This window comes from Pituophis catenifer, unplaced genomic scaffold (assembly GCF_029215685.1).
Source record: "Pituophis catenifer annectens isolate HBS135680 unplaced genomic scaffold, rPitCat1.0.hap2 SCAF_2, whole genome shotgun sequence".
NCBI classification, from domain to species: domain Eukaryota; kingdom Metazoa; phylum Chordata; class Lepidosauria; order Squamata; family Colubridae; genus Pituophis; species Pituophis catenifer.
The window spans coordinates 89877279-89893275 of record NW_027256882.1 but is presented as its reverse complement, the minus strand read 5'-3'; the positions used below and the strand labels follow the sequence as shown (position 1 = coordinate 89893275).

Here is a 15997-nt window from a genome sequence, read left to right as displayed (position 1 = left end):
ACATCGGGATCTAGAAAGAGCAATTAAGTCAAATACTTCCACTCTAAAGAAAATGAAATGAGTGTTTTCCCACAAGGCACAGATAGTTGTATCTACTGTTGCTGTTGGACTGAGTCTCCTTTCCCTGAATCTATTAACCAATAACCAACAATTCCAAATGTATCTTACTCCTTCAGGTCTGCAAGTCCTACTGTACCTGTGCCAATAATGAACCACCGGACCTCCACACAGATTGAGCCCAACCTATGAGATCAAGTAGGAAGAAGCTGCTTTTGGTCCCACATTTCTGAGATATCAAGGGAACCAAAGTGAGGAGTTTGCTTCTCCATAGCTCTGCTAATGCTACATGCTAACTCCCAACTGAAATCAGATTGGGTCCCTCCTTGATAGGTTTTAGGAAGTTATTCAAAATGACTTTTTTTATAGAATCCTTCAGGAACATCAGCTGTGCTTTTTTTTTTGGTCTACTTCAGTTTTGTTTTTCGTGATTTGGACAGCTTGCTTTAATTCTGTTGCTGTTTTTACTGTGATATTGTAGGAAGTTGGCACTCACCCCCTCTCCTAGAAGAATGAAATATTTTAGGAAATATTAAAAAGGCAGAATATTATATTTCCCTGGATGAGAAATGGAGAAACATGTTTTAAAGACAAAGCAACTTCCTGCCTCCCCCCACCTTTGTCAATGGACCATCATCTGAAACACAAAGGACCCATCCAGCAACAGAAACTCCTCATATGGCACCTGGGAAGATAACATCAGCCAGCAAGGCTAGCTAAGACCGCCGCCCCCTGGGAGTCTCACAACCAATCAGGATACATTTCTTATACAGGAACAAGAAACTCTGAGATGGGGCCCAACAGAGGTCATAAAACCAAGGCACTCCCAAGGCACTCGGCCCCTTCTTTTTTCTACTCAGGAACTCAAGCCATGTGATTCCTGTCCACCATTAAACCATCTTTCCAAGCAGTCTCCATGTTTCCAGTGTTTTTTTTCCCACTTGGAACTGAAGCCAGATGGCTATTTCTTCCAACAATAGTGTAACCAACAAAAATCACAAGATTATGGCTGGATTAAATCGAATAAAGAAAGAATAAAGTGATACACAGTAGTATCTGTCATATTTCTTGACTCTTAACAGAATATTTATAGTGCACACTTGTAATAGATCACACAGGTGCCTGTATGAAGCTTTGCATGAGATTGTGGCCGTCAACATTAATTCACATGGTTGCTCTGCACTTGCTTTTACCCCACCTGCGTACATTTCCTGTTTTTGTTTATGCCATTCAGCTAGGCATGCAGGATAACTTTCAGCTGTGTTTCAATGCTCTTGCATCCACATCCTGAACTTCCCTGACAAAATTCCAGCCTCTAAAACACCAGAGTCTATGAAAAGGGCAGGGAGTTAATATTCTAGCCTCAAAACGGAAAGGAAGCAGGCTGAGCTCCCTGAATTGATCAAACTGCAGCTGCTGCATCTGGAGTAAAGTGAAACCAGGCCTTGGAGGTCCTGTTTATGCCAAGGTTTTGCTGAGGTTGCCTTTGTGGCCTGGGCTGCTCATACTGGCGTCCTTAAGCAACAAGCCACCAGAGGCCCAGCTAGGCAATTTAACTGTGAAAACTCAGTGGGATTATAAAAGAAGGAGTATCTCAGTTCAGTATTTTAGTAAGAACCTATTATAGATCTATAGATGATATACTGTATATCATCAGGCAAGTGGCACTTTGTGAGGGTACTTCTGTGGAATCTGCAGTAGAACCCTATTTAGTAACCAAAGGGCACCTGAATGCCAGCTTTCACTTGTCTGGAGTCGAATTGGCCTATGGTATTTGGTGCCCAAGGTGCTGTTACTCATTGGGAATGTTTCAGCTACTTATACTCCAGGCTTCTGAACATATACTAGCGCTTTTCTTTGACAAACATAACTAAGTGTAAGGCAGTTGCACAAAGTCCAGGGACATCTTTCAACAGTTTACTAGAAAATTGCAGCCAAGATAAATACACTCAGCCTTCTTCTACAAGGTGTCCTCCAGATATGGCAGAAGTGCAACACTCCAGTTAGGAAAAGCTGACATACAGTACTTTGTTAAGAAGGCTACAGGAAATCAACTCCTCAAACTCTTTAGTCCTGGATCCCCATTCCATTGCTTGTCTACTGTATGATCCATAACCCCTATTCTGTTTCCTTGATATCCTGGCCTTTATTTACATTTAGCTTGAAACAACTGGTGTTGCATGGCTTCCATCTCCTTCTCTCCTCCTGCTCACCTCCGATGATTTGTTAGATTTTGTCCCAGTTCCAGCATCTCTCCTCACTCTGTATACAAATCTGCTATCCTGGTTTTGGAAATCTCTGCACCCTTCCCTCCTCTTCCTCCACTCTGGAGCCTCCTGGGGTGCAAGGCCCTCCCCCCTTTCTCCTAAACGCCAGGGCGGCCTGACCTCTTCTCAGAGGCAGATCAGACAGTTCCTGCTCCTGTCCGTGACTGGAATAGGCTGGCTGGATTAAACATTCCTTCTGCTGGGCAGGGAGGGGGAGGGCTGGAGTCGATGCATTGGGAACAGGGGCCTGACCAGTGAAACACGGCTTTTCTTGGCAGAAATGGAGCAAGCACTTAATTTCTGCCGATTGCTTGGTGGGAGAGGGAAGGAGGATTAGCATAATCACCTACAGCGTTTCCCTGGAGAGCCCGGATTGCGCAGGCATGTGGAAAAAGGAGCTGAAGAGGAGCTGCTGGCTACTGGTCACCGGGGCTGGCTCAGTCCATTAGAAGTGGGAAAGGTCAGGGCACTTTCCCAGCTGCTAACTGTCCCAAAAGCTGCTTTGCGGTGGGGGGGGGTAAGGACTGTGGCTACTTCGCCCCACCTGGGACACCCCAGACGTGTTTTATTTTATTTTATTTTATTTTTCAATTTATATACCGCCCTTCTCCCTGAGGACTCAGGGCGGTGCACAGCCAGAATTAAAAACATGAAATACAAATATTAAAAACAATTAAAATCTATATAAATTTGGCCCAAAATTAAAAAAAACACAAACCAATTAAACATTTAAAATTTAAAAAAAAAAATTGTTTTTTCTTCCTAAGCCAGCCCGGCTTGCTGGAAAAAGTGGGTTTTAAGGGCACGGCGGAAGGTCTTGGATTCTCCTTATCTCTGGGGGCAGCTGATTCCAGAGGGTAGGTGCCCCCACAGAGAAGGCTCTCCCCCTGGGGGTCACCAGCCTACATTGTTTGGCTGATGGCACCCTGAGGAGGCCCTCTCTGTGGGAGCGCACGGGTCGCTGGGAGATCGTCAGTAGCAGCAGGCGGTCTCGAAGATAGCTAGGCCCTATGCCATGGAGTGTTGGGCTAACGTTCACCTCATCCCTGGCCAGCATATACTGGAAAGCCAAATCAGCACTGTAAAGTTTGCACAAGGGACCTGTATGAATTGAGAAACAAACTGCAAGAATGGAAAAACATGTTGGATATTGGCTATCCAAAAACATGTTAGTTTTTGAGAAAGAACCTGGCTTAGACTACAAGAGTACAAGGTTGAAATGCCCTGTCTGTTACAGAGGTACAAAGATGCACATTACCACATTCACATTGTAGTCATAAACTGTCTCTTCCCATTATAATCCTCAACTTTCAGGATTAGGGATCAAAGCTGTGAGAAATTTAGGCCCATTTGAGCGTAGGAAACAAATACACACATCCGCCTTTTACTGTTGCATGCCTCCTGTGGTTTCCCAATGAACCAACCAGAGCTTCATTTTGCCTCCAGGTACTTTCAGTGGAAAATTGCCGATGTGATCTCAACACTGCTAAAAAAGCAACATATGGATATATAATTCCCTTGCCATCCTTCGTTGCTTTTTCCCTCCTTGTGATCTCCTTACAGGTGGTGTGCACAGGTAAAAAAATGTGGAATTGCCCAGAGGAGCCATTTTTTTCTCATAAGTGTTTTAATTTCTATTTAATCACTTGCAACTGCTTTACATGTTCAGTTTGTATGTTGTATAAAAATTACTTTAAATTGCCAGGATGTTTTTGAGGACAAAATTAAAGATCGTCCCAAGAAGCCATTATTAAAATAACTTTGCCGGAAAGACGTATTTTGTGGTTTCTCTATCTTAATTCGGAAAATGCTGGTGTACAATTCTTCAAGTGCCAGTTAAATATTTATGTTAAAAAAGGAGCTGTAAAATAGCATTAATAAAATGACAGACTTAAACAGAAAGTGGTAATAAGGAAGGTATGCATTGAAAAGTAATTCTTTGTAACTATTTAAAAAGTTAGAAGAGTAGCACTACCTTGACCTGTCCATGTAGATGATTGTGCTGTTACCTGATATTTCCATAGTTTGAAAAGGAACAGCAGGATGGGCAAAGCCCAATGTAACTGTTGCAATCGAAACAATTATTGATTGAAGTCTGAAGTTCTACACCTCATGTGGAAACCATCCCTGGTTTTAATGTAGACAGCAAAGAAAATTTGTCTTACAGAAAGACAAGGTCCCAGTACTTTTCTTGGCATAAAGCAGTGGTGCAACATTCATCTCGTGTAAGAGGTCAATGTCACACAGGAAATGGTGACAGAAACTCTTGGAAAATAGGCTTCCAAAGGCAAGTTGCTGCACCAGAAGCTAAATGTAAATTAGCATTTCTCCACCCTGTTCCCGAAACCCTATATATTCAGGTACAGCCAAATATTGCTATGCTTGCAGAGCTCAGGAAATGCATCTAATCTAATCTAAAATGAATCCCCTTTTTCTTTATCTCTGATTCCTTCCTGAGGGTATGTGAGTGTGTCTGTGTGTGCACATGCGCATGCACAGTCATTGCAACATCTTAGCTATTCCTAGCACTGTACTCTTCTGGACAGAGAGGTTTGACATTTTTCCTGGGATCTGTTGGAGCCACTCTCTCAGTTTAGGAGTCACAGCCCCAAGTGCTCCTTCCACCAATGGGACTCTTTGGCCTTTACTTTCCACATCCTCTCCAGTTCCTCCTTCAGATCCTGATACTTTTCCAGATACTCAGATTCCTTCTTCCTGATGTTGCTGTCACCACTGCTGTTCCTTGTCTACTACCATAACTCTGGTTGATTGACCAGTACCTACCTGCTTGTCTGTCTGAATCTTGAAGTCCACAGGACTGCATCCCTGTTATTCTCCACAACCTTTTGTGGAGTCTACCATCTTGACTTGGGAAGGTCTAGCCCATACACTGTGCAAATGTTTTTGTACACAAATGCCAGCTACTGGATTGTGTGATTCTGTGTATGCTGTTCCTACCTGGATCTCACACCCTGACACTGTGTGTTGGACTGCCTCTGAGTCCTCTCTGCATAGTCTAGTATTTTCATAGAGCCAGTTTGGTCTAGAGGTTAAGGCACCAGGCTAGAAACCAAAAGACTGTTTTAGTCTTACCTTTGGCCTGAAAACTGGCTGGGTGATTTTGGCCAGTCAGTCACTCTCTCAGCCCAGCTCACCTCACAGGTTGTTGTTGGAAAATAGAGGAATATTTTGTGTGTTCACTGCCAAGTTATTTTAAAATATTCTGGACTTTGGGTCCTGTATGTGATAGACCCACTCCTCCTATGCTTAGTGCCTATTTTTTGTTCTGCTATAATAAATGCCTCATTGCTGTCTTTTAGTCTATCCCTTTCCAGCCACTAGCAGAATTTCCCAATGTTTGCTACCTCAGCTATCTTTCAATGGGATACACTCCCATATTTGTACCCTATGATTATCATTAAGTGTTGTACCTTATAATTCTTAATAAATGTATCTTTTCTTTTATGTAAACTGAGAGCGTATGCACCAAAGACAAATTCCTTGTGTGTCCAATCACACTTGGCCAATAAGAATTCTATGCTATGCTATGCTATGCTCTGCTCTGCTCTGCTCTGCTTTGCTCTGCTGTTCTGTTCTGTTCTGTTCTGTTCTGTTCTGTTCTGTTCTATTCTATTCTATTCTATTCTATTCTATGCAGTGTTTTAACTTGTCATGGCGTTTCCTCTGCCTGGTCTTCCTCCCATTTCTGCTACTGCTTCAGGAATTCTCTCAGCAGCTCATCTTTGGTTGTCATCTTATTAATGTATCCATAGATGCTGTAGGTTTGATCCAGGACATTAGCTTTTGACATTCACCAGACTGCCCATTCTTTCTGGCTGGTGTACAATCTCTGAATGTTGGACTTGACATGGAAACCTCTGTACATCATGAGGAGCTTCTGTGTTTTCACACTAGAACAGTGGTTCTCAGCCTGTGGGTCGGGACCCCTTTGGGGGTCGAATGACCCTTTCACAGGGGTCACCTAAGACCATCAGAAAACACATATTTTCAATGGTTTTAGGAATAATTTTATGGTTGGGGGTCACCACAACATGAGGAACTGTATTAAAGGTGTCGCAGCATTAGGAAGGTTGAGAACCACTGCACTAGAAGCTTCCATGTCCTCTTGGTCAGCTCACTCTACTGGCAGGATATCTGATGACTGGCAATTCATACATACTGATGGCATGGATCTTATTCTTCCCATTGAGCTGGTTCTACAGGACCTGTTTTATCCCTTGATGGTTCTTGGATGTTGCAGTCTTCCTTGCCTCCTTATCGTGATTTCCATGTGGTTATGAGATACCAAGGTACTTGTAACTGGCTTGTATGTCTGCTATGTGGCCCACTGATAGTTCCACCCATCAGTGTTAATTATCCTCCCTCTCTTGATTACTATCTGGCCACACTTCTTCAGTTCGAATGATATCCCAATGTCCACACTATAGGTCCATGTCAGATGGATCAGCAAGTCAATGTATCATTCATTCTTTGATTACAACTTAATGTCATCCATGTAGAGGTGGCTGAAGGTAGGGTTAGAGTTCCACTCTTGAACGTATACCCATATTCAGTTCTTTTCATTATCCGGCTGATGGGTTTAAAGCCTATACAGAACAGTAGTGGGTACATCATCTTGGTATCTGCCACACTTGATGGCTGCTTGTGTGAACGGTCTTGACTTGACTTCCAGTGTTGTCTTCCATGGTCCCATTGAGTTCTTGAGGAAGATCCTTAGCATCTTGTTGATTTTGTATGGCAGCAGACATTTAGAGATCCATGGCATTGAGTCATATGTTGTCCTATAATAAATCCAGGCTGTGTTCAGATTTGTTTGTCTAGACCTTGAATCTTGGGCAATTGCTCTATGAGCAACTGGTGTTTTGAGCTCTGGTGTTGTTCCCAGTGCATTTTTGAGCTGTGCTCATATATTGGCTCATAGGGTCCTGTAGCCTAGCTATTATGATGCCTGATAGGACTTTCCATGTTGTGGGACAGTAGACTATTAGGCAGCAGTTGGACAGTGCTGTTCCCTTGTCGGAGTCTTTCATGATCAGCACAGCCCTGCCTTGTGTTACCAGCCTAAGTGGGGGCCTGCTGCTAGTAGATGGTTCATCTGTGCAGCTAGGCTTTCGTGTACTATTATTAGTTTCTTTAGTCGCTAGGTGTGGGTCATTTTTGAGCTAGGTACCGTCCAGCTCTTCATGTTTTTGACCCGCTGTTGGATGTCTGCTCCTGTGATGGTGACTGGTTCCTGTTCTGGGAGATTGCTGTGATCTGCTCTCAGGTCCTGAAGCCACTTTGCAGCAGTATTATATGTTGTATGGTTAGATTACTAATATATTCCTGGTTAGTTTACTTAAGAAAAACCTTCCACAGACAGGATGGACTCTGGAACTGAGGGGAGCATGAGTAAATGAGTTCGGCAGCAAAGACTAATATGAAAATTAATGTCCCAATGACATAGGTAGACCATCTGGCACTCTCAGCTCAACATCATTAGTAAAAGATTATGAAATTGCAGTTCAAACTTTTTGACAAGTACCAGATTTCCTACTGCATCTTGTTTCTTTAAGGAGAAGAGCAAATCCAGCAGAGAAAAAGATGATGAGGCCACTGATGTCAGAAAGGTCTTTGGTTGCGTGGCATGAGATGCTGCAATCACTGAAGCTCCCAAAATGCAGCGATGCAGCTATGACTGATACTGCACCCAAACACCTGATATTTAAGATGTTTTTGCGTGCTAATGGCCAACATTACCTACCCCTTTGATTTGGGTTGGATAGTCGCGGATGTATTTTTAATCCCAGCAGAATCCATTTAGAGCAAATTACCTCAAGTAAAGAGGTTCACTCTGTAATAGCAAACATTTTTCATCAAGTGGCCAGCCCAATTTGCAGATTGATAGATTAGCCATTCACAAATCTTTGGAAAGCCTTGTCCCATCAGCCCTGCTCTGCTACTCAATGCCTCTCATCCAGTGAGGAGCACCCAGAGGACCTGGGACCTTTAGGAGCACTCATTTACTTGCTTATACTATTAAAAAAAGGGGGGGAATCTCCTGTTCTCCCCCACACACAACCCGGTAACCTTAGTGCTAAATTGAGTTGCAAAGCATGTTGGTCCCATCTCCGGTGAGAGCGACGGGTGAACAATGGGGGCTTTTCAGCTTGACATCTCAATGAGCAGGAGATGGAGAGAGAGAGACCCTCCGCCCCTTCAGTTCTCCCCGCACCCAGCTTTGTTTGGGGAGCAGACAGCAGCCTCCAGCCCCAGGAGCCTTTCAGGATCTAGGGGCAGCCATTCGTCATGGCCTACACAACCCCCTCCCCACTCCCTCAGCTGGTCGTCTGGGCAGAGAATTCACACACTTGTCAGTCCTGGATCGAGAGAGACCCTTTGTGCCTAATGGGGCCTGGACCTGGAGATGGGTGAGATGGGTCAGAAGGTTGGGGGGGTGGAGAGAGAGAGAGAGAGACAGACAGAGAGAGAGAAAGAAAAAGGAGGGGGGCCGAGGGAACAAAAGTGTTAGGGTAGATCCTAATATACTCCAGGAAGTGTCCTGGAATAAGAGGCTTCTAGAAAATTGCCCTGACTATTATCAGCTAAAGGGAGAATGATTTCTGGTGACAAAGTGCCAAGATTATCTCTGGGGCCTATACATGAAAATGTGGTCTTAACCGACAAGATTGTTCAGAAAACCAATTTTCACTGCAACCCAATTCTATTCATCTTTACTCACAGTTTTGTGCTTACCTGTACGCAGGACTCCCTAAACATAGTGTACAGTCATAGATTTACTGGAGGGGAGAATAGCAAATGTTCATCACTATCCATCCCTGTCTTTGGATGTGTTTGTGGAGTAGAACAAAATCAGATGGTTAACACACTCAATTGTTCTTTTTGCAGATTTTGCCTCCCTAGTTAGCCTCCTGGCACTGAGCTCAATTGCTTGCATGGGGCAAGCCTGAGGGTCAGCATTTCACTGGCCATCCAGACAACAGGGATACTGATGAACATGGGGAAGCATGAAGCAAATATCAAAACAGCAAACTGCATATTGATTTGATTTGTAAATTAATAAACCTTCACTGTCCCTTCAGAATTGTAAATCCAGGCACACAAAACACAGAATAGTGTCTGCCAATAAATTCCCGGCAGACAGCAATGGCTCTAGTCTCTGTTCCCATTCAAGAATCCCATCCTCAGAAGCAGAAAACCACCAATCCCTGAGATCTAAAAGAAAATTGCCACACCCCAAGTTTAGGCAGCCTCATGAAGCTCGTCTGGGGGCTCAGCAATTCACTGACAGCCACGGCTGTTCCTGCGAGATGGTGACGATCCCTCCCACTACACCATCCCCTCTTGGCAGACAAAGCCGGGCCTGGAGAGAGAGAGGCGGAGACTGCAGACAGCACCGCGTGCCAAAAACACTCCTGTCCCTTGTGGCTTCATCGTCGCCAGCATTAAATTGTGCCCAGATGTATGAGCAGGGGAGGGCGCCTGGTGGTGATTAGGGCCTTTAATTATAGGCACCCGTGTAGCCTAAGCTGGGCCCATGAGGGATCCACCAGGGGGACCAGGCCATCCCAGAAGCAAAGAGGAAACCCATCTCTTCTGAACCAGAGCCAGGAGACAGAGACCCTCGTACTGGTAGCTCAGAACGAGCAGCCTCTTGAGAGGAGAGGGGATAATCTCCTTCCCTTTAATGGAATACAGATCCACTACTCTAGAAAGTGGGATTAAGCACAAGCAGTCTCTTCGGGAGGTCCTATCCCAGGGCTAGGCAACCGGACACACTTCAGGTGTTTGCAAGCAAAATACCACAAATTCCTAGCAGTTGGGGGCATGTGATTTATACCCTCAAAATGTTCTAGGGGGTGCTTGATTTGCCTATACTTATTCTCCATTTGCCCCATTCCTTTTTTCAGGCTGCAGTTACTCTAGGCAGGATCTAGAGCAGTGATGGCTAACCTTTTTGCTACTGTGTGCCAAAAGTGGGGGGAGCGCAGGGGGCCGGCGCGGGCATGCACGTGCCCACACCCATAATTCAATCCCCTCTGCTCCCCTGTACATGCGCACATACACCCTCCCCCCCCCCCCCGTGCCCCGTTTTGGCCCTAGCAGGCCTACTTGAAGCCTCCGAAGGCCGGAAACAGCCTGTTTCCTGATTTCCCAGAAGGCCCATTTTTCACCCTGCCCAGGCTCCAGAGGCTTTCTTGGAACCTAGGGAGGGCAAAAATGGCCTCCCCCACCCCCCCAGAGGCCCTCCGGAGGCTGAAAACACCCTCCCAGAGCTTCCACACGAGCCCTATACTTACCTGGCATCCAAAACAGGTCACGTGGAGACTCCTGGGAGGGGAGGGGTGGCATGGGCGGGGCTAGCCGAAAATCAGCTGGCCAGTGCGCACATGAGTGCTGGAACTAAGCTAGGGCAACGGCTCACGTGCCTAAAGATATGGCTCCCGTGCCGCCTGTGGCACACGTGCCATAGGTTCGCCATCTCAGATCTAGAGTAACCTAGTTAATAAGCTGTGTGAAGGTCCTTTTAACAGTAACAGAGTTGGAAGGGATCCTGGAGGTCATCTAGTCCAACCCCCCTGCTCATGCAGGAGACCTGTACTAGGGATTCAAACTGCCTAACTGCCGACCTTTCTGATTGACAAGCTTAGTGTCTTAGCCACTGAGCCACCTAGTCAGGCTTGATCAAGATGCAAAGCCAGTTTCTCCAGGGAAGGAAGGACAGCCCTCCTTCGGCAGCAGTCTTCTGAATCCGAAAATGTCAAATGAGAGCAGTCCTCTCTGTTGGCAAGACGTCTGTGTGTTAAATAACAAAATAATATTGCTGACTTGCCAAAGCTGCATGAAACCAGATCAGCTCATGTATCCAGTTTGGCTTTGGTGTGACTCTGAGCTGAATGTAGCCAAACCAGAAATAAAGTAGCCATCACACAATGTGCTTGTGCTATAATAAATGTGCTAGCTGGAAAAGCAACACACAACTCTTTTTTTTTGCTTTTACACAGGAAAAATGATTCATTCACAAGTACTAATGGGAACAGGCAGGTCGCTTTGGATTATTCAATCCCTAAAGCCTGTATTGTTCATAAAACTTAATTATATAGAGAAATACAGTTCCCATGTTTTATCTCCAAGGTGATTCAATTGACTGAAATTATGTGACCACACCCCATAATCCTGTGCTACTTTATCACTGTAATTCCCCCCAATCCATTTCCCAAGAGCACTCCCTTCTAGGAACAAGCCTCAACTACTGTAGAGAGATGTCGCTGCCATTCTTTCTCTCCCTTCCTGAGCTGCAGAGAGCAATCTAGGAAGGTAGAAAAACAAACCTGTTCTGATAACATTGCTTAGAAGTAATACTGCAAAAGCATAATTGAGGGGTCCTTGGTTCCCTTGGAGCTTGCTTGCTTTCTTGCAGATGTTTCATTACCCGAACTAGGTTAACATCATCACTGCTAGTAAAAGCAAAATATCTGCCTTCATTTGAGAATGTTGAGAGCAGAGCACATACTGCCTACCTTCTTACAACACTGTCCCAAAGGTGCTTTTTCAAGAGGCAACTGGCCTTTCTTTGTTTTGACTTGAAGATGTTTCTCTTCTCAACCAAGAAGTTTCTTGGATGAGAAGTGAACCGTCTTCAAGTCAAAACCAAAGAAAGTTGCTTCTTGAAAAAGCACCTTTGGGATAACGATGCCTTGGATGACTGAGAATCTCCATAGACCAGGGGTCGGCAACCTCAAACCCTCAAAGAGCCACAAAGGTCTTTACCGGAAGCCCCCCGTTCAATTCTGAAGCCGACCGGAACTCCGGTTTCCCCATCATAGAGTCTCCTCCTAGTGTGGTGTCCTTTTTCCTCTACCTGTCCTAACCAAAAGCCCTATCAATTGTGGAGCCGATTGGAAAACCCACCCCTTGCCATAGAGTCTCCTCCTGGCATGCCATGCTTCCCCCCCCCCAAACCAGAAGCTCCTCTCAAAATTGTCGCACCGACCAGCAACAGAGAGCCACAACAGAGGGATGAAAGAGCCACATGCGGCTCCAGAGCCACGGGTTGCTGACCCCTGCAAAAGACATTCTCGTAATATTCTTACCAGGGTTAACTTTAGCAAAGCTTTTGACAACATCTGCGATGAGATTCTAGTAGAGAAGACAGCAATATGTGGGCTGGTCTGCTTGACAGATACACTGATTACACAATCATACCCAATGAGTGCATGCCAATGGCTCTGTGTCAAGCAGGAAGGAAGATGTGAGTGGCGTACCACAGGATGAACAGTGCTGTTCAACATATTGATAAATGCCTTGGATGAAACAGCAGAAATGGGAGCAGAGCAAATGGCTTGGAAAATCTTGATAAACTCAAATAACAGATAGAAACCAGCAAGATGAATTACAGAAGGAATAAATTCAAAGACCCCTATTTGGACAAGAAACATCCAAGCATTAGAACAGAATTGGTGGGAGTGGGAGGAAATGGTCTATAAAGAGCAGCAAAACTTGGGAAAAGAACCTAGGTTCCATAGTGGATCACACGCTGAATATAAGCCAACTGTGTAATACTGCTGTAAAAAAGCAATATAGACCTAGGCTGCATCAACAGAACTTTATATGTTACACAAACATATAAAATTGGGCTGAATAAATAGAGTGTCTAGATCAAGCAAAGTCACCATTTCTTCTATTCCGAGTTGGTTGGGTCACACCTAGAACACTGTCTCCAATTCTGGGTACTGCATTTTAGGAAAGAGGTTAACAAACTCATTCAGAAGGAAGCAGCCCAGATAAGGCAACTAGGGGAAAAACATACAAGGGATGGTTGGAGAGCTTGAATATGTTTAGCCTGGAGAAAAGAAAAATGCAAGAAAACATTACATCTGTCTTCAGGTATTTGAAGAGCCATTACACAGAAGACAGAGCAGAATGGTTCAAAGTTGTTCCAGAAAATTGGGGGGAGGCACAGTAGGTTTCAATATCAAGGCAGTTGATTTTGGTTGGACATCAGGAAAAAAATTCTTAACGATTAGAGCTGTTCAACAGCTGACTAGATGATGTACAAGTCTCCCTCACTGGAAATGAACAGGCTGAGTGGTGATCTGTGATATCAGACAGATACTGAGCAGGGGTTGGAGTAGATGATCTCTAAGATGATTTTTAATATAATTCAATGATTCTTAAATATAATTTATTCACCCAATGTTATATATTTGTTTAAGATAGCAGGCTAAAGTGTGATTGACTACTTTATGGTTCAGCATGCTGTATGAATATAGCTAACCACAATCATCACTGCTTTACCCCTTTTCAATACTGAGAATAGTGAGAATCAATAGTGAAAATCTTCAGTGCAATAAATAACCCTGTCTTATTTCCAAGTGAGCAGCATAAATAGGAAAGAAGACATGTTACAGGTAAAAGTAAATAGCAACAAAAAAAAACTTTGCCTCACTGCTCCAAACCATCCAACTGAAACGAAGAGTCAGATGTATCTATGAGTGAAGGAGAGTGGGAAGGTTTTTACTCTCTGTTTTGTTTTCATAGGCTACTTACAACAAATACAGACAGTTCTCGACTTACAACAGTTCGTTTAAGTGACCGTTCAAAGTTACAACAGCACTGAAAAAGTGACTTATGACCATTTTCACACTTATGACCTTTGCAGCATCCCCATGTCACGTGATTTAAATTTGGGTGCTTGCAGCTGGTTCATATTTATGATGGTTGAAGAATCCCGGGATCCTGTGATCACTTTTTGCGACTTTCTGGCAAGCAAAGTCAATGGGGAAGCCAGATTCATTTAACAACTGTGTTACTAATTGAATAACTTCAGTGATTCACTTAACAAATGTGGCAGGAAAAGTTGTAAAAAGTGGCAAAATTCACTTAACAAATTTCTCATTTAACAACATAAATTTTGGGATCAATTGTAGTTGCAGGTTGAGGACTACCTGTATGTAGGTTCAAATTTCTTGTATTTTGTATATTTTGTATAGGCTCTGGCTGATAAATTAAGGAAGTCTTGCTGTAACACACACACACACACACACACTCGTGCACACAAACACATCAGTGTAGTTCCTGCATGCATAAATTCTCCCCACAGTTTGTATAGTACTTAAAAAGCAGCACATTGTGTAGCTGAGTTCAAACAACATATCAACATCTTAAGTTGAATTTAAAATATTCACTTGCTGCAGCCACATAAAGTAACACTTTGGTTCAACAATCTGGCAAGACAATTGCTAGGTTCTCACAACTTGTACCATAAACTACCCATTCCCTTTTTGCACATGTCTGGGTTATAAATCCCACTACAACTGTTTCCACAACATCATAATTCTGTACAATTCAGCATCTTCAAACCAAACCAGTCTCAAAAACAGCTTAACTATAGAAGGTGCAATAAGAATAACCTGAAAAAAATACCAATATTATCCATGTCCACATAGATCAAGCATATGTTAGGAAAAAAAGATAAAGCAAAGGCAGATAAAAAGAAAACCAAATGTTGGACTTCAAACTTGAGAAAGATGGAATAAATGATTATTTTGCTATTAAGATTTTTGTTGCTGTTTAGTTTGTACATTGTTAATATGACCTTTTTGTTTCAATTTAGAATAAATAGGTTATTTTATTATACATTTGTATCTGTAGTGAAGCAAGTGGAAGTTAATATTTTTTTTCATTCTACTTTCCTTTTTAACCTCTTTGTCCTTTGATCTCCTCCACCCTTTTTCAATCTTGTTTCTGTTACTTTGTGTTTTGTCTTTTTTAAAAAACGTAATAAAATTGTTGTTGTTTTTAAAAAGAGGGCAGCCAAACGAATACTCCGGAGCAGGGGTCTCCAACCTTGGCAACTTTAAGACTTGTGGACTTCAACTCCCAGAGTTCCTCAGCCAGCAAAGCTTCCCACAAGTCTTAAAGTTGCCAAGGTTGGAGACCCCTGCTCTGGAGGAAACTTCTTACTTTCCAGACAACTTGGGCTACAGACTCTAGAATTGCTAACCAATCCAGCCTTAGGAAACCAAGATGATCTGAGCCAAAGAACAAGATGGGTCCAACCAGCAAGAAGGCACAGCATGCGCACCTCCCCAGCCTATCTCAATCAGGGGATTAATATAAACTAAACATAGTAGCCGATTCACACAGAAAGTGACTCTGGCCTTTAAGAAAGCTAGAGGTTCCTCTCTAAAAATACAGGGGGGGGGTAACTTTACATAAGAGAAAGTGAGAAGATAGTGTGAATATATTAAAGTGAAATCATAGAATAGGGAATATAGTTCCTAATTTGTTGTTTTTCTAGCTGATTCTTTTTCACACATGAAAATATAAAACTTTACCTGCTGAATATCCATTGTAAATCCTAAAGCCTGAGCCCCCTGTAGACCATCAGATGTTATTGAAGGGACACTGCCTGCCTTCCACGCCCCTCTGCGAAAGGAGGCAAAGACCTACAGGGAAAAAGAAAAAAAAGATCTTTTAGGACAAGTAGTTTTACTGGTGTTTGTTCTTGCAGTCCTCCAATCAGGGCTTCTTTAGGGCAATGTAGAATCCTAACAGTGCAGGGACTAACTTTGCACAATATAGTAACACTAAGTCTGGGAGTGAAGCAGCTTGATTAAAGCACTAGGCTAGAAGCTGGTTGTGAGTTT

At 43.5% G+C, this 15997-nt stretch overlaps 1 protein-coding gene across 2 annotated transcripts in view; it reads left to right on the top strand.

The window, feature by feature from the left end:
* Positions 1-14830, top strand: part of ZNF346 (zinc finger protein 346) — a 44672-nt gene extending 29842 nt beyond the window's left edge. Inside the window, exon 7 of one of the 2 annotated variants that reach the window (XM_070937163.1) lies at positions 13887-14830. In XM_070937163.1, coding sequence (XP_070793264.1) covers positions 13887-13965 — 79 coding nt within the window. In that variant the 3' untranslated portion in view covers positions 13966-14830. Of the gene's footprint in view, positions 1-3770; positions 4096-13886 lie in introns of those variants that run through there. The other variant, XM_070937164.1, reaches the window with a different exon arrangement.
* Positions 14831-15997: the final 1167 nt, after the last annotated feature.